The sequence below is a fragment of the Haemaphysalis longicornis genome, unplaced genomic scaffold, assembly GCF_048455015.1.
Source record: "Haemaphysalis longicornis isolate Haplotype H1 unplaced genomic scaffold, Haemaphysalis longicornis Haplotype H1 scaffold_1, whole genome shotgun sequence".
Classification (NCBI taxonomy): Eukaryota; Metazoa; Arthropoda; class Arachnida; order Ixodida; family Ixodidae; genus Haemaphysalis; species Haemaphysalis longicornis.
In genome coordinates this window covers 136,406,697-136,426,033 of record NW_027526203.1, presented here as the reverse complement: position 1 = coordinate 136,426,033, position 19,337 = coordinate 136,406,697, and the positions used below count along the sequence as shown (strand labels likewise).

The 19,337-nt window shown below is 48.4% G+C and overlaps 1 protein-coding gene across 6 annotated transcripts in view; it reads left to right on the top strand.

Moving 5' to 3' along the window:
• Positions 1-15,581, top strand: part of LOC144180620 (uncharacterized) — a 293,036-nt gene extending 277,455 nt beyond the window's left edge. For 5 of the 6 annotated variants that reach the window (XM_077708957.1, XM_077708951.1, XM_077708948.1 and 2 more), the window contains 2 exons: positions 8,723-8,927; positions 10,989-15,580. In XM_077708957.1, coding sequence (XP_077565083.1) covers positions 8,723-8,927; positions 10,989-11,174 — 391 coding nt within the window. In that variant the 3' untranslated portion in view covers positions 11,175-15,580. Of the gene's footprint in view, positions 1-8,722; positions 8,928-10,988 lie in introns of all 6 variants that reach the window. The other variant, XM_077708962.1, reaches the window with a different exon arrangement.
• Positions 15,582-19,337: the final 3,756 nt, after the last annotated feature.

The following is a 19,337-nucleotide window of genomic DNA, read 5'->3' as shown; positions in this document are numbered from 1 at the left end:
GGCCTAAAAGGTCCATTCCAATCTGTTGAAATGGTCTCGATGGGACGGCGATCGGTTGCAGAAGTCCGGCGGGTCTTGTCGGCGGAGTTTTTCGTCGCTGGCAGTCACGGCAGCTCCGGACGTAGTGGGTGACGTCAGAGGTAAGGCCGGGCCAGTAGTACCTCGCCTTGATTTTTCCAATAGTGCGGGCTGTGCCGAGATGTCCGGAAGACGGGTCGTCGTGGCACGCTTCCAAAATTTCGTCACGAAGGTCCGCGGGGATGACGAGAAGGTAATTCGCTCTTGTTCCGGGGCTGAAATTCTTCTTCACGAGGACGGAGTTTCTCAGGCTGAATGCTTGTAAGCTGCGTTTGAAGGTCCTAGGAACGGCAACGTTGCATCCCTCGAGGTACTCGATTATGACGCGTAAGTCGGGATCGGCAGGCTGCTGGGCGGCTAGGTCGCTCTCCGTCACGATCCCGAAGAACGCGCTGTCTTCATCAGAGTCTTGTGGTGGTGGGTCGACGGGGGCGCGGGACAGGCAGTCGGCGTCGGAGTGTTTCCTGCCGGATTTATAAACGACTGTAACGTCGAACTCCTGCAGGCGCAAGCTCCACCGCCCAAGACGGCCAGAGGGGTCCTTCAAATTGGCGAGCCAACACAGCGCATGGTGGTCTGTTACAACCTTGAATGGCCTTCCATACACGTATGGGCGAAATTTTTAAATCGCCCATATAATAGCCAGGCACTCTTTCTCAGAGGCAGAATAGTTTTTCTCCTCCTTCGACAGACCACGGCTGGCATAGGCGATTACCCTTTCGCAGCCGCTTTGCTTTTGGACAAGGACGGCACCCAAGCCTATATCACTGGCGTCCGTGTGCATTTCCGTTAGGGGATTTTCGTCGAAATGAGCGAGCACGGGCGGGCTTTGCAGGCGTTTTTGCAGCTCGCAGAATGCTTTTTCTTGGTCGTTTTCCCAGCTGAAAGGGGTGCTATCTTTCGTCAAGCGCGTGAGTGGCCCTGCAATGCGTGCGAAGTTTGCGACGAAGCGCCGGTAGTATGCGCACAGCCCGAGAAATCTTCGCACGCCCTTCTTGTCTTTCGGCCTAGGGAAGTTCGCAATGGCTGAAGTTTTTGCCGGGTCAGGTAGGACTCCTGCGTCGTTGACGACGTGGCCCAAGAACTTGAGTTCCCCGTATGCAAAACGGCACTTTTCAGGCTTCAGCGTCAACCCCGACGTGCGAATGGCCTCGAGTACAGACTCCAACCTTGCAAGGTGTTCGTCGAAAGTCCGGGCGAATACCACTACGTCGTCGAGGTATACGAGGCAGGTGTGCCACTTGAGGCCAGCTAGAACAGTGTCCATGACTCTTTGAAACGTCGCTGGTGCTGTGCACAGCCCAAACGGCATCACTTTGAACTCGTATAAGCCGTCTGGGGTTATAAATGCAGTCTTCTCTCGGTCTCTCTCGTCCACTTCAATTTGCCAGTAGCCGGTCTTCAGGTCCATCCATGAGAAGTACTTCGCGTGGCAGAGGTGGTCGAGGGCGTCGTCGATTCGGGGGCGGGGGTACATGTCCTTTTTCGTGATTTTGTTCAGTCGCCGGTAGTCAACGCAAAACCTTAATGTGCCGTCTTTTTTCTTTACGAGTACGACGGGCGCAGCCCAGGGGCTTTTCGATGGCTGTATAATGTCGTCGCTGAGCATGTCGTCGACTTGAGTCCGGATGGCTTCCCGTTCGTGTGGAGAGACGCGGTACGGTGACTGTCGGGTAGGTCGGGCTCCATCTTCGGTTATTATTCGGTGCTTCGCTAGAGGGGTCTGACGTAGTTTTGCGCTCGACGAAAAACATTCCCTATAGCGACGCAGCAAAGCCAATAATTTGTTCCGTTGTTCTTGCGGTAGCGCCGGATTCACGTCGAAGGGCTGCGGGAGCTTGAAGGTTTCTACGGGGGTGCGTTCAAAGTCGGCGACCGCGATCACGTCACTTGCTTCTTGCGTTTCTTCGAGGAATGCAATTGCCGCGCCCTTGTTTAAATGCTGGTACTCCTCGGTGAAATTAGTAACCAAAATGTGGGATTGGTGTTCCTTGAAGCGCGCAATGCCTCTTGCGACCGACACACCACGGTCAAGAAGCACCCTTGGATCCGTGTCTACGATAGCGTCGGCGTCAGGAGCAGCATCTTCACAGTAGACTGAGACCATCAAGCTTGCGCGGGGTGGCAGGGTGACATGATCATCGGCAATCCTTACAGCAGCACGTCGTTCGGGGTTCGGTTCCGGCGTCATGGAGTGAATGGGGGAAAAAGTTATTGACTTGGTCTGCAGATCGATTATTGCACCGTTGTCCATCAAAAAAGTCCATTCCAAGAATTACGTCGCGGGAGCAGTTAGGCAGAATGACGAACGCCGCAGGGTACGTTGTGCCGTCTATGGTGACGCGCGATGTGCACGTTCCACTTGGCGTCACGAGGTGGCCTCCTGCTGTGCGTATGTGCGGTCCGTCCCATCTGGTCATACCTTTCTTCAGTTTAGACGCAAATGGTCCGCTCATTACCGAATAGTCAGCTCCCGTGTCTACGAGGGCGACGACGTCAAAGCCGTCGATGGACACCTTGACGTCAGATGCAGTCTTCCTCGAGTTCCGGGTTCGTCGGGGCGTCGTATCTCTGCTTGTACGTGTTGACGGTCGGGCAGTGTGCGTCGTCGTTGTCGTCGTCTTCTGCGTCGTCGTTGTCGTCGTCTTCTCAGCGGTCGTCTCGGTCAGGTCGGGTACGCGTCGCACCGTATAGCTGTCGTCGTGTTCGGGAGTCTCGTCAGGGTTAGGTCGGGTCGTCGGGATGAGGGCTTGTCGTGAATCCCTATCCTCGGCGCGTCCTTGCGTCGTTGGAGGGTTTCCGATTTTTCGCCGTAGAGCAACTTCACCTCCAGAAGTTGCTGCTTTTAGTTTCCCCCGCGTGGGCTGGGGTACCTTCCACGTGCGAAATCGGCATTGCTACGGCGGTTAGGCGACTGGTATGGGTAGGGCGACGGCGATCGGTGTGAGCGGGCTGGTCCTCGGTTGGTGTTGGACAGGTATTCGTCGATCTCAGTAGGGCGCTGGCCGGGTCGGGGGCGTGGGGCGTCGACGGAGAAACCACGCAGTCCGAGTCTCCTGTACGGGCAGCGACGATAGATGTGATCGGCCTCCCCGCAATGGTAGCAGAGCGGACAATGATCTGGCGTTCGCCAAACGTCAGTCTTCCTCGGCGTCTGGGTTTCGGCTGTGTACGGCGGTGCGGTCGACGGCGGCGACAGTGGGGACGGCGGCGAGAGTGGGGACGGCGGCGAGAGTGGACGGCGGTACGGTGGATCCTCGAGCTTCTTGTAGACGTGTTGGAGCAGGGCGGGGTCGACGAACAGCCGCGGAATAGGTCATCGCCTGTGGCTCGCGGGGTGCCTCGGATGGCATAGACGTGCCCAAAGCGTGTTGAACCTCTTCGCGGATGGCGTCAGTCAGGGAAGCCACTTGAGGTTGCGGCGTCGTCGGAAAAAGCTTCCGAAGCTCCTCCCTGACCACTGCTCGGATGGTCTCACGCAGTGTGTCGGAGCTTTTAGCCCCGGCACCGATCGTCTCGGAAACCAGCACGTTGACCGGGCGATCGTACTGCCTCGTTCGAACTTCCAGCGTCTTCTCCATCGCGGCCGCCTCAGACGCTAATTCGGCCACCGTCTTGGGGGGATTGCGGACAAGGCAAGCAAAAAGCTCCTGCTTTACCCCTCGCATGAGAAACCTTAGTTTCTTTTCTTCTGTCATCTCCGGATCCGCACGTCGAAACAACCTCTTCATCTCCTCAACAAAGATCACTACCCCTTCGTTGGGGTGCTGCGTTCGAGTTTCAAGTAAAAGCGCTCCGCGTTCTTTTCTGACCACGGTAGTGAAGGTCTTAGTGAACTCGCTTTTGAACTGAGCCAAGTTTGTCAAGGAGCTCTCGTGGTTCTCGAACCAAGTGCGAGCCGAATCTTCCAAGTAAAAGAAAACGTGCCGGAACGTTTCTGCGTCGTCCCACCCGTTGAATTTCCGGACGCGCTCCAGTTTCTCCAACCATTCTTCTGGGTCTTCTGCGGGGGCTCCTCGGAATGATGGCGGTTCCCTTGGCTGCTGCAGAACGACAGGAGGATTGGCTTGGTTGAGCATGGTGCTGGTTGTGACGTCTTTCTTCTTCGTCTTCTCCGGTAGTAGACCGAACTCGGGTGGTAAATCTTGCACGCGGAGGCTGGCTCTTGTTGGACTGGCTTGGCGGCTTCCAGAGGTTGTAGTGGGCATGAAGGGTGCGTACCCAGCACTTCCACGAGATGTCACGAAGACAAGGACGAAGCAGTTGTCTTGGATGAGAAATACGTTTATTGGAGCGAACTTGTGCTCCCCTAACAACTCAAAAAAATACAGAGGCGGCGAAGCTGCGGTCAACAAAGTGACTTGCGTCGGCGAGCGTCGCAGAATCGAATGCTCCGGCGTCCGCTCTGCAGGCTTTTTATCTTTCGGGGCGCGTGGTTCTCGAAACGTCGATTCACATCGAGAACATAGTAGATCCAAGAAGATTACTCTGGGCTGTTCACGTTAGATCGGAATGCTCTCCCTATCACAACAGATAACACATGCGGCACAGAAAGAAAGAATGGAACACGCGCTTCTCTTGGCGCAGAGATAACACAGACCGGCGCAGCCTGGCGGTAAAAGCAAAACACAAATAAACAAACCCAATGCATGGTTCGCGGCAATATCGTTCCGTAAGCATGTAGTTATATAAACAGATCTGGGTTATGCTCGCAAATATCCGTCAAACCGGTTATCGTGTTTAACCGGCTCGAAGCGACTCAAGCCTTGAGAGCCAGTTATGCGGATACCCGGATTTGCATCAACGGATAATCCGTATATCCGGTTTCAATAGACGGTTAACCGGATATTTGAATATTCGAACGCAATAATCGCAGGTGCTAACACGCTATTCGATTGTTGTTTGGACCGTGTGTAATGATATCATATCAGGAATGAGAAATTTCTTTTTTGGTTAAATACGAATTTAACACAGAGTCCGAAATTTTTTAGCAACTTGCTGATGTTAAAACAATTTCACTGTTATGCACTTCTTTGAATATTTAAAATTCTTGTTGTAACGCTTTTTCATACAGCCTTACAAGCAAGGTGCAATTTTTGTATTGACTAATGACTCACACTGACTGTAAATTCTTTGCCTGGGTGTGCGAACAAATGACATAACTACATGCGCAGCAAGGGGTTATTACGGTTACTACAACTTGTAGGGTTATACCCGCCGTGGTGGCTCAGTGGCTAAGGCGTTGTGCTGCTGAGCACTAGGTCACGGGTTCGATTCCCGGCCGCGGCGGCCGCTTTTCTGATGGAGACCAAAAGCAAAAACGCCCGTGTGTACGAGATTTCGGCGCACGTTAAAGATCCCCAGGTGGTCGAAATTAATCCGGAGCCCTCCACTACGGCGCGCCTCATCGTCTGCGTCGCGTCGGCGTGTTAAACCCCCGCAATCAATCAATCGATCAGTTTGTAGGGTTATTACAGTTTGTAGAGTAATTGAAGCAACCTCTGGAATTCGAAGCTGCATGACCGGGCGAACTTCATCGAACCGCCAACAAGGCGAAATTACCGGCGGAATCCACTTTGTCATGCAGACGCAATGAATACCAGGTCACGCGCGCTCGTCGGGTTAACCGCTGCGTCACCACTACAAGGTAGCCGCGAGTGGGGGTTTTCCCGGGCACTATTTTGTCACGTTTTTGGCGGAACATCTCCGAACCCACCGTCAGTGTCACACACCAGTTGTTTTCGTTTAGTTTGTTTTAGGAATATCAAATTAACTCAGTTGAATAGCTTCTTTCCAGCCTTGGTCGTGATAAAACGTTCAGTTATGGGAACTTTATCGCTCGTTCACGTAATAAATGATGTAATTCCTGTCAAGCAGCTGGGCAATTGGATAGTGCTTTAAAAAATCGTGAACAGAACACCTTATTTGTTACGTGCGTTCACAAAATGGTATTTTACTCTTCATGGCATTTGATAGTCAATTAAAATTCCGTGAATTACGGCAGCATGGGTACTACTTAAAGACATTTAAATTACGTTTCCCCGTGGCAAGTCAGGGGTCGGGAAGATAGTAGGAATTGTCTAATGTCGCCATCGCTACGGTGCCTACACATCCCCAGCAATGGCTATAATAATGGCAAAAAACTGTGATTTGGGTGGGTAATCTTGCCGACACAAACGCAACACCGAATTCATTTAAAAACAGTGGAGCTGTTCCATAGATGGCCCTGATTACCGTCTCTGCTGGTATCGTGTCTCGCTCCCTTGGGAGCAGGTTTCTCCGCGCGCAGATAACCGGTTTCCAGTAAAGAAAAAAACTGTGGTTGATTCCCCTGTCATAGGAATCGGTAAAACACGAAAGTTAAATGTGCATCGAAATGAGCTTGCGGGTCGGCGGCTGTCTTGTGGGTGTGCTTGGCGAGCGACGTCCTGCTGGCGGGTCGCTTCGGCAGAGATGGTACTGGCGTCATTTCCGTTCCGGATATGGCGCTAGTGAAATCTTCGGGTATCCCGCAAGCAAACACTTTCGTGTTGAAATATAAAACCCGAAAACGAGCAGCCCCAAATATAACGTACTCTTTAGTACAGAAGGTTGCTTCCCCGCAAGAAGCCCTGTGTGTAGGCGTGCACCCTTTACAGGCCGCTTGCTTGCTTCGTTGTACTGGCGTCATTTCCCGGGGCGGATATGACGTAAGTGAAATCTTTGGGAATCCCGGAATGAAACACTTTCGTGTTAAAATGCATAAATAATTTAAAGGCCCTAGGGTTTTTATATTTTTATATAAGACAGCTTATATTTCGTCTGGAACAATGTCTGCCAAGCAATGCATGTTTGTTTAGAGGTGAAGCCGAGTTTTAAAAGATCGGTGACTTCGGTCTTTGTAACCTGGCTCTTCCACATTGTATGTCGCACAGTGAAGCATGACATCTACGCAGGAAGTATGATTACGGTAACTCTACCTTTTGCGCTATCGGAAATAACCCAACAGAGATTAGAAAACAATAAGCGGCCGAGACGACTCACACTGCGCAAAAGAAAAAGCCGAACCTAAACGCAATCCTCGTGAAGCCAACCCACAACTCCACGGTTTCAGCAGATTTCACACTGGGTGGAACTAGGTTCAGTTTTTTATTCTAATTTATGATAATGCGATTCTCCGTGAGTTTTACCTCACAAATGAACCTTCCGCGTGTTTTATCCTCCTGGGTATAAAACATAAGCGTCAAAATAGATCTTTTACCATCGTTAAAACCGGGCCTGTCACACTAATGCATCGTAATAACTCGATCCGCCATGCCGGGCGAAACCATCTAACCAGGGAAACATTGATGTCAAATAATTGCAATACTGGTGGTAAATTTATTAGCACGAAGAGACAACTAAGACATTCCAGAAAAAAAATGTCATTCGACTTGCCATAACTTTTGTCTGGAGTCTAGGAATGGGCCGAGTTACGGAGTCGAGCCTAAAAAATACCTGCTGAGAAATAAAGGTGCGCAGGCAGGGGGCGTCAGCAGGAAGGGAGACTAACAAGGATCCCCTGCACTCACGCCCTGCCTAATCGCCTGCGTCACCGTTTCGTTAGACGGACACTGAGCTTCTTGTTTGGCGGCATATTTCCGCCACATTCGCTGGTGCCCAAACCCGTGATCGAACCAGGGAAGCACTTAAATTGCTTGCTTCCGGGCTGCGGGACAGAAACGTGAGAACCGCATTTATGTAAATCTTTTTAGCTGCTTCTATTTGATCCCCATGGTGCCATAACACGGCGAAAACTTAGCCATGATGCACAAAAAAATCGCGAAATAATGGGGAGCCAGTACGAATTCTTTACATGTACAACCACGCCACGAGTGCTGCTAGGTAAAAAAATGTTACCTTCATGCAGTTCATGCTTATGTTCTTTGTTAGGTGTGAACTATATGGAATGCGAGGCTTAGCGCAACTAATACGAGGACGGTGGCAGACGAGAGAGGCGCTTCTGCAGTGGTTCTGCTTCTGCTTCTCCTTCTGAACTATATTCTTCAGAGAAGCAGCCACGGAAGATAAATCGACTTCGAAAAAGCGACGGCTTAATGATGACACCATAAAATCGACGCCAAAAAACTGCTCGGCTTCCCAGATATCTTTTGTATATAAAACAGTAATCCGTATATCTGAATATCCGGATACAAAACCGATTTTCAAGGGACCGGTCACTCCTGTTATCAGGTTGCCCGGCTTTCAAATTGGAATAGTTGGTGAATCGAATAACCGGATAACCGGTTTTCCTCAAAACCGGCTTGCTTTTTCCCCACTAGATCTCGGCATCTAAAACACAGTGTTGAAGCGAGGTGGTCGTTAAGTCGTCGTACTATTATTCGGAATGTGAAGACTACCTGAATCTGATGTCTCGCACGAGCTTGATGGGGTCATACGAAGTGTTCGATGGTGCGCCTAAGTTGTTTGTGTCGTCGCTCTTGGAATCCTTTCTTTTCTCGTTGCGCCACACTCTATAGCGCAGACACAGCGTAAAAAGGGCCGGTTGCTTCGCATCACTTTGTCTTCACAGTTTATGGTAGCGGAATGGTGCGGCTATCGCTGCTACTGAATTTTTTACGGCGAAACCGAACATATGAGGTGTGAACGTCGTTCCTGCTCGCAGTGCGTGCAGCGACGACCCGATGTGGACGGGCGGCCAGCCGACCGACGTGAGCTGCCAGCTGCTGCAGCAGAGCCTCGACGGGACGCAGGTGGTGGAGCTGCGCAGGCCCCCCGGCCGCTCCTTCGGATTCTTCTTGGCCCGCGGTCGGCTCCACTCGCACCACGGGGTCTTCGTGTCGCGCATGCACGACGCCCGGGCGAGAAAGGTAAGCGCATCGTGCGGATAAAACGTACAAACCTCACTGCACTGCAGTGGTTCTTCACTTTTGGGGGCGAAGCAACTTAGGACCTCGCTTTGTCCATGGCTTGTCACTTGGCGTCCGGGTACACAGTGTTGCGCACGCGCGAGGAACATTGGATTGGACTTGGATTAGATTGGATGGGATTGGATTAAATTGAATTGTATCGGAATTGATTGGATTGGAATTGTGTATACTGTACACACGCGTTGTCACTCATTTACATGCGCGAGTGGGCAATGCCACGGGTGATTTACGGTAAGAACGATCCCCCAGTGCTTCGCCCAATCGTCATGACTCACTTCGTGGATATACGTGAATTTTTTTCTGAATTCGCTGGCGCCTTGTGGTTGCGGAGAGATATTTTATACGCCTCTAGGCTGAACAAGCAGCCTATCGGAAGAATTGAATGATCGCAGCCTCTCAAGGACGCCAGTCTTCTTGGCGAAAGTCAGTAGAGATTTGCGGATGACCCTGTCTAAATCCGGTGAACCACTGGTGGGTGGAATCCGGAGGTGGAATTCGGAGTTGGGTCCATTTCACAAGTGTTCCTTTTGGCTGTGCCCTTATAGGCTGAAGATGATGTGACGCAAAAAGGGAGTGTTTTCACCCTGCTTCCTACGCATACATGAGACGCCCCGCAACCAGGACTAGTACGTCACGAACGGACGCTAAGCGGACCTTTTGAAATGGGCACAACTCACAATTCCGCCTAGGTCATGTCGGAGAACACGCTAAATGCCCAACGGTGACGCCCCGGGTGGGGCCGACGATCTTAGCAGTGCTGGGCTATCGTTGGACATACACTGAGGCTTGTGGTCGTGGGTCGCCAGGTGCTTAATCCTGGCGGGGAGGGAGGTGGAACCGACTGGCCGTGGCAGGGGCGGTCAAAGCAAGGACTTCTCTCCCTGCGTTGACCTTCGCCGGTGCTCGCACACGTCTGCTATGAGGACGACGCCTGCACGGAACCTACTGCCCCGATCTCCTTCAAGAGAGAGGGCCGTACGAGTACCCGCTATTGCTGTGGTTTTTCCTTCGTAGGGCTCTTTGGTTATGGTTGCATTGTGCTTGGCACAGTTTGGACGAAGTCAGGAGGCTAGGATAATGCTATATCCTCATTAGCTGTGTTGTCGCCTTATATGTTTATTTTCTGGATTTATTATCACAGTTTTCACTTATTTTTGGCATCTGTTTGAAGTCTGACTTAGAGCCACAGCATTTCCAGTGGGACAGGGAAAGTAAAAAAACCATATCTATCCGTGGGTGGGCACTTTGCGGTTGAACCGCGGTTGAGAATTTGCCTCAACCTGAACCAGGCGTTGGAAGCAGCGAACGTCACTCGCTTCCATGGCGACTTCGTATTTGAACATGCGCACCACACGCTTCGCCAGGGTCCAAACGGGAGGCGTCCCAAACTATGCCGGAACCAGCCAACCGGCTGATTTCGGCCTCTTCGAATGGCAATCGCCCTGCCCACCTAACGAAAATTGGACTTGTGCATGCCTGCTGAAGCCGCTCACTCTGCCGGCGACTGTAGCACGCACAGAAAGCATAGCATGGCGTAAAGCAGCCATTAAGCTATTGCAGGAGTAAACTTTTCTCGTTGAAGGCCTTTGAAAGCAGCAGAATTGAGTGTGTAGCCTGAATAATAGACCCCAGCAACTTCTGTTTGGTCGTCACGTGACCACCGAATTCAGAAACTGTAGGTGTCAGGTCTAATTTGCTGCTCAAAGAAGCCAGCGCCAAGTTACTGAGGCGCTGTTTAGAACCAGCTGGAAGCCGCCGGGAGAATTTAGGTGACAACCGTGACGTGAATAGGAACCGGTAAACTTGCTACCCAAGTGACATTGCAAGCAGAGCACATGCAGCATGTATCCGGTGTCAAGCGGGGACGTTCTACACTAAGCAACTGCAATAAATGCAGCAAAAACATGGGTGCATGCACACGTAGCCTCTTCACAACTATGTTTTCAATAAAGAGTAGCGACGTGATATTAGCCATGTGATTTAATTTTCTCCAAAACACAGGTGCTGCACGGCCTCCTCGATGTTGGAGACGAAATACTGGAAGTGAACGGCACTGACGTGCGCGACGCTGACATCGTGACGGTCAACTCACTCATGAAGAACCAGACCACCGTGCTGCTCACCGTGCTGCCGTATGTCAGCCGCACGGACGTCAGCCGCAAGGACGTCGGCCGCAAGGACGTCTAGCTGCGCACAGCTTCCACCATAACAGTCCACGTGATCGGTGGCAAAAGCACAGGAACGCTCAACACGCCCCAAAGGAACAACTCGCTTTGAGCCCAGAAAGAGCGCATTTCATGCTTTGTTTGCATTGAACATGTACACGCGCATCACATTTCATGGGGACTTTTCATTTATTTATTTATTTTTATCCTCGCAGAACCCTTTGTAAGATAGCTTTTTTTGCCAAAACAACGAAAAGATATTCTTGTGATTAATTTCATGAAGCGCGTTTAATGAAAAAGAACATTTCGGACGCTTCTGGTCCGCCATTATTGTATATACACCGATACTTCAGGAAAATTATTTGGATTATTGCACGGGCAGTGTTATGTCCTTACAGACGAAGCTACTTCGAACTCCCAACTGAGAACCACAAGTGCCTCATGGAGCTGTTTCCTCGACGAAATTGTATATGCTTATCTTAATGACATTTTTATGGGTGTTTTCATTGTGTACAAAGTATATTTATGGTATGTTTACATACTGCATATTTTGACTGTTGGGAAGCTAGCAATATGAATTAACCGTCCAGATTTAGGGGTAATCCCCAAGGTGGAGTAAGTTTCTGCGAAGGAAAGTTTGACATCCACCTCAATGCAGCCGTACGGCTACATGCAGCCGTTCGGTATCCTGGACCAAGACGAATTTTTCTTCAACTGCGAGGTTTCTGAGAAAGCTGTACAGCGTCCCTTTGTAGTCGTACGGCTGCATTGAGGTGGATGTCAAACTTTACTTCGCAATATGAATTAAATACAATACTTACGGCGAAAGATTCGCAGGAATTCACTCAATCTAACGTCAGATACGGTGCCTTTCTGATCCATTTTTCCGCGTTAAATAACTTTATTTTTAACTTTCTAGATCTCCCCCTGAAGCCTATTACTACCATTCGGTTATGTTAGCTCAGCCTTAATTATGAAAGCTAACCCCTTCATCGTGTGAGAACGGTGACATTTCAATTGATAACTGGTTTGAGACCTAGTAAGTATAACTAAATAAATTACTACAGCTGTGTGTGTGTGTAAAACGCGGACCTTGTCGGGTTTATGCGGCAGTCTTTGGAACTCCAACTTTAATTCTTATAGTTGTGGAGAGTGCTTTTTGGTGCCTGTAATGAGGATAGGTAGAGTAGGCGAGGTGTTTACTACGAAGACAAGTAGGCCAACCTACAAAATTCACTATTGAATAATTAGTGAATAGTATGTGATGGGTATAAAATGGTATGAATCCGACTAACGCTATCTTTCTCACTGGGCGATGCACAGAATAAGAGCACTGGTGATCATACGACTCGCATGCTACCTCATTTGTTTCCCTGCCGATCTCCGTAAATACGTCCAAGGCTGTGTTTGGAGTGAACGCGGTGCGGGAGCATTTGGCGCGAACATCATCTTCACAGATTCTCGATGGAAGCGGAAGCGTAGTTGTGTAAAGGGGCAGACGTCATTCGAGCGTACATGAAACCACTTTCGTTTCTTCTTCTGTAGACGATTCCCAGGAGCGATAGTTTCGACTTTGTTGAGGCGAGAACTGGGGCGTATCCAATGCCAAAGCTGATTCGAAACCAACGGAGTGGGGACAGCGGATGGCCTGCAAAAGGAGGTCTAACAGCGAACATTTTCCGCGGCCAGAGAGGGGAAAATCAAGTTCCCTTTTCGTATTTCGGCGGGCGTCAAAGAGCCATCCCCAGCCTTCCACTATGGCTCATAGCCCATGTGTGGCTTCAGCTTTTAGCACCCGCAGCAGTATTCAAGTCAGCTTCTTTTCATACAACAGAAGTTGAGATTACGCGTGAGACAATATCCATCCACAACGCATGATCAGGCTCTATTGTTGTGCAGCTAGATTTCTAACGCATGTTTCGGAAGAATAGTTAACGTTTTCGCTTTTTCCGCCTTTTATATATCTGCGGTTTCCCCTTCAACAATTGTCAACCGCTTGTCGGTGTTCTAGCTCGGCTTGCTGCACGTTGATGAGTGGTAACATTGGCTTTTCTGCAAATTCTGTGCATGATTAGCTCCTCCTGGCTTCGAGGAAGGCACGCAAAATGGCCTACCGTTGAATTTTCTCTTTTAAAATTGCACAGAGCCAAATATAAGGCGCCCTGTACAGCACGACGATGCTGCTTGCCTTGGGACTGATTGGGGGTTTTAGTTTTTAGCTTTAGCTTAGTTTTAGCTTTTTAGTTTTTAGATTTTTAGTTTTAAAACTAACAATGCATTATAACGAAATTATTTCGCCGTGGTTCGGCCGTTTCTTTCTCTTTTTTTTTTTGAAACTGCAGCTATCTTGAGCCAGAATAACCGGAAGCGAATTCTTGAGGATATTTTGACACGGAAAGGACCCAGCGTAACACCTCTTGTTTGGAAAGGAAGTTGTAATGCGCTCAATGGTACCATTTTCGGAAACAATGGCGGCATAAACAGGCACCCGTGAGGAAACGAGTGACGGGACATGCGCTGAACAGCGATACGACAGACCGGAGTTCAGTGAAGAAATAACATTGTCGTTCATGATGGTCCACAACGCGAGCAGCCGAGACAAGGAGAGAAAAGAGAAGGACGAACAAAACGTTTGATTCTTTTTGCGCTGTGTTCTCGGTTGGCGTCGCTGTGGTTGATCATGCATTACCAACTCGCCCACATTTTCTCACTTCGATTGTCATTCAGTTCAGTCTCGTGAAAAGGCACGCCGAACGTCCGTAATTTTCTTCGCGTCGCGGTAGCTCTGCTGTTCGCTGCTTGCGTGGTGTTTAGGAATGCTTTAATGCTACGGATTTCCGCTACCAAAGCAAACTGTTACGGCCACTTTATTTCAAAATTGATTTCCGAGTACATGAACCGATTCAGATGTTTGTACCTTTATGTTGTTGTAACTCCTGTTTGAACCTACCGCGGAAATGTCACGTGGTTAGGATTGGCGACGCAACGGATAGGACGACCAAGGACCGATGTGCAGTCATGGACATGTGAAATGCGAACACGAAAATGTGAAGCAGAAGATTCAAAATTGAAAAATACTATTCGTGGAGGCCCTATAACGGCGGGCAGTGGAATCTCGTTGATACGATTCGGTATAATACGTTTTTCGTCTTAATACGTTTTGCTTTTTATTCCCGGCCATCGTCCCTTAGAAATAATGGTTCTTTGTGCGTTTATTAAGATCACATTTTCGCCAAAAATTGGATAATACCATCGCGAAAGTGAATCTTGACCGACCATTCTGGAAATCTTACGTTTACTCTTCGCTATATCAGCTCAAACCGCTTTCCAAAAAAGAAAGACTTCTACGTTGCGGAGCCGCTGAAATCGCGGCAGTGCCGGCTTTGCGGTGAAAGCATCGCTGCCGTCCGATGATGATGATACGTCAGGCGATACACCGTGCCATCTTGCGAAACGTATCATAATCACACCGGAAGGCGTCTTGCTTACATGCTTCGAGGAAGTTAGAGCGTCAAGAGTCAACGGTTAAGGGTCAGTTGTACGCGAAAAAGCTGACATATCAGCGCTCTTCTTGCAAACTGAAGACTTCCAAGCCTTCGGCGGCTGGAGTCACCGATTTAAGTCGCGACACGAATTGTCGTACAAAACAGCGCCCTGCGAAGCGAAAAATACCGCTAGCTGCTTTTTTACGTTGCCGAAGAATGTTAGTCCTGGACGTTGAAAAGAAGAAAGCTGCCCCACAAATTGACCAGCAACTTCAACGTTGCTCAATAAAAGTTTGTTGCTAATGGAGTATGCGTATTTTCCTCCTGTTTTTAACCTCTTTGGATAATTCGATTTTGCATAGTGCGTTTTATGTTCCGGTTCCCGTGAAAAACGTATCAGCGAGATTTCACTGTATATGGAAGCCACATTTCCCACCTTTGTTACTGTAATGAAGCTACGCGTCAGTTAGACTTGGATGAAAAAAAAAAAAAAATCTTGCTGCTTTTGTATTTTGGCTCATATTTTAGTGATGGCGCGTTTCATTCGTTCATCACTACGTGCAGCACGCAGCGCGGGCTGGGCTTTTGTGCTTTGTGAACTTGAAAGAACAAGGCGCTCGCTGATGCCTGGCTTTGCGTCGCCTCTCTCGGGCACCACGAGAACCGAGGTGTGGTTTTCTCGCATATGCTTCAGCAAACCTATTTGCTCAGCTGATGTGAGCGTTACGAATGAACAGTTCTGCTGTGACAGTGCGTTTGCAGGCTATATTTTGAAAAGCTATCGGAGCACCTTTTGTTGACTTAAAAGGGTGGACGTTGGTTTGCCTGCGAAAACGTGTAAAAGTTTTATATACTTGTACATTTGTACAGTTTTTACAATTGAATAAAGCAACCGCTCGAGAGTTTGTGCCTGGTCCAGCGAAGATGTTTTACAAAGAATAAAATATCGGTGCAGATTTTACAACAAGCGGCTACAAATTAAAGAATACCATTTGGGTCTCACGAAAATTTTGAACCTTGCCTAGATTTGATATGGATGTGAGGCGAACTTTAACGTATATTGAAACATCTGAAGCGTTTATTTGCCCGTGCTGCATATGAGCGGTAACCATGGGAAAAAGCTGCATTGAAGTAGCTTGGCTGGCCCACCGGCCCCGCTTGTCAATGGCAGCAAGAGGCAACTTATGCAACTGGTACAGCCAGTCGCAAAAAAGAAAAAAAAAACATTGGACAAAAGATATTCTCAGCATCAGTACGTACAGCATTCATGTTAGCGGAGGAGCAAGAAAAGCACGTAGAAATATAGAGCTTACTACAAAAAGCTTACCACAACATAAAAATATGACGAGAAAAGGGTGGGAATGGGGAGTAGGGACGAATTTATGATTAAATATATGTTCAGCCACCTGTACACTTGGTAGACAGTCGCAAAAAAAAACATATACAAAAGGCTGCCTCAGTATTCAGCGTAAAGCACATACTAAAGCCCTTACAGCGTTCAGCAAGTTAGAATACACATCATGGGAGAAGAAAAAAAACGTATACATACACAGCTTATTACATGCTAAAAAGATGAAAGAAAGAAGGGGTGCTGAGCGGCGGTCGAATTTATCTTTAAAAGTGTGTTGGTGAAAGAGGCGGTGGCCACGCCGTACCCAGGTTCCAACCGAATAGCACTCGGTGGCTGCCGACGAAGGGCGCAATCATTATGCGATATGTATTAAAAGGGCGATGAAGATAAAACACTCGCTTTGAAACTATCGTTATCCCAGTACACCGGCAGCGCTTAAAAACCATGAATGGTGACTGCACGGGCCCCTTTCTAAAACTGCTCCCTCCACGATGAAATAACGGTCTCACTCCTCACATCTGAAGACATAAGTTAAGATGTCCTAGATAGTCTTCTTTGCCAGAAAAATTACGCTTGTCGAGCATTGGAAGAAACAGTATTGACCACCTCCAAACACCTCGTGGTTGTGTACAATTAGGCATCAGTTTATAGCGATGTCATCTTCAAAGTTTTGAGCATTAATTTTTAGTAGCGCATATAAACTGGAAGTATGACAAACTAGCTTTTCTTTTATGCGTTGCATATTCACAGAAACTTCTACCTTTCTGGCAGCTGCTATTTTGCCAGGGAATTATATGTTTTAGCAGCAATGCTGTATATGTATAACCTCCCCCCCAGTTCTCAATCCGGTGAAGCCGCCTTACTTGGCACCGTTTCTGAGTTCGTCCTCACCACTTCCCACGCCTCGTTCAAAAGTTGGATACCCCTCACTGCCACCGATGCCTCTTTTACAAGTTGCGCAATCGGCTGATAACAGCACTAGTGTTGTTAGAGCATGCACTATCAGCTCGTTATTGGGCCGACGCGTGCCGTTGGCTTGGAGCAGAATAGCGGGCATAGAAGCAGGAGCGCGAATGGGCGCAAAGAACGAGAAGCCGCTGCCGCAGAACGTGCAGCCGCCGCCGTCGCCGCATACAGTTCCACCCTTCAAGTAGCTGAGAATCCCTCCCGCTTGGAATGGTGATGCGAGCCAATATTTTTTTTCTTCAGGTTGAAGAGCTCTCAACTTCAATTCAATTCATCTTATTTGCCAGAAAAAATACGAAAATTCTGGCGGGTTTCCGAAGCTAAACTGTCTTAACGCGGGTATACGACGTCTTTGAACCGGTAACGAAACCGCGACTGTTACAAAAGGACTGTTACATGTACTTTTGAAATCACACTTACAAGAAAAGCCGGAAATTTCTCATTATACAGCTAGCAACAAACTACATACGAATGCAAAATTGTACTCAAACAATGGTACAGAGAAGTACACGCACAAGAGGAATTTCACATCAGATGCCGCAAAATAAAATTACACAATTGCTGACGACTGGCAGAAAACAAAATAACGCTCAAACACCACTTAGAAAGCAATGTGCAATAGATGAGACGGTCGTTATTAGCTCACTGCTGTCGAAAGACGGTTATAGCTTGTATGTATCTAGTCATTGACGATACAATGCAAGTTGTGCAGCAATTGCTGTAATTTGTAACTATTACCAAATTAGGTGTGAACCAGATATCACATGTCGCGTATGTCGTGTACACAACGTTTTCTTTCTGGGCTTAAAGGAGGCCGTGGGCGTAAGAGAATATTAAAAGAGTTAGAACTCAGGTAAAATGCAAGTCAACTTTGAAATCGTTACGTGTGTTTAACTAAGCTGAGGTCCTTGAAGGCTGTGTCCGTTGACGCGAATATATTCCAGGTTGGCAATGTAGCGGCAAATTTTCTTTTGCAACACAAAGGTTTTGCTAACATCTTTTACTTGTGGTTGCCCATACCCAACAGTTAAACCTGGATGTAATGAACCTCCATGTAACGAATTCCCGAATTTAACGAAGTCTTTCAATTATCCATTGCCGGCCCCATTGAACCCCAGTATTTGCGACTTCTCTGTAACGAAAGTGCTGTGACGGTTAACCTTGACGTAACGAATTCACTACGGTGGTTAGTATTGTTTTTTCCCGTTTTCTACATACTTAGCTCTCTGCTTCAGTGCAAGCTTTGATGCGTTATCAACTTCCCGGCCGTCACCGCCGTCACCGCCGCCACCCTATCGTCTGCTGCTATGCTACAAGTTTATGGCGTGATAACTGAAAAAGACGGCCATGACCATCGGTTATATGACGCGGTAACGACAGCAAAACGCTACTCCTTATAACGGCACAGCCTACTCATAACGCCAATTCACTCATTCGTCACTCTGGAATTCAATAAGCGCAGCAATAATAAAACAGTAAGTTTTGTTCGTTACTTTCTTCTTGAATTCAATCATGTCACCCGCAAGCTTACTAGCAGGAGTGTGGACGAATGTTGTGCGCTGGGTTCTCTTTGTCATGGAGAGGCTTCTACTGCTGTCTTATGTTGCTGTTGCGCCAAACAAATAATTTTTAATTTATGGCCAAACACAAAAACAAAATACGCCACGTTATTTTGATGCTCCGTTATCGCTGACTTGGAAACAATCAAAACTATTATTTCGTTCGGTAGAAAACAGCTTGAAGGAGCTCTTCATGCGATACTGCGCCTGCTCCAAATTCACGGGGATTTCGCGGCGGCGAAGGTCGCTGAAGCTTTGTGCGCTATTTCACGGCGACGGCAGACCCCAAGAGGTGCCAATTCGGGACGTAAACGTTCCCGCGAACTGTTTTTAATACGTCACGTCTTCTCAGCCAATCCCAGAGAGGGTGTGACATACAAGACGTATTGCAGTTGTATGGTATAGACAGGCCTACGTCCGTTATATTTCGTCTGGTTTTTATGGCCGGTGAAGAATTAGGTGCTTTCAGAAGAGAGAAGGAAGGCAAACAGAAAACTGGGGCCGGTAAACCTTACGAAACGCCAAAATGACGACAGCACACACAACCGCTTTGTCAACCGGAAGCAGGTGAGCAAAACTGAAGCGTAATACGAAAAAAACTTTCGGCTAATTCAAAGTTCAGGGGTCCTATTCTCGACTGCAGAAATTTCCAGGGAACTGGGAATTTACCGGAAGTCTTTTCTGATTGGCTTTCAATTTTCGTCAAGTGCTTCCGGTTGACAAAGCGGTTGCGTGTGCTTTTATCATTTTGACGTTTCATGACGGTTCCGGGCACCAGTTCTAAAGTTTGCCTTATTTCTCTTTACTGAAAATGTATAATTCTT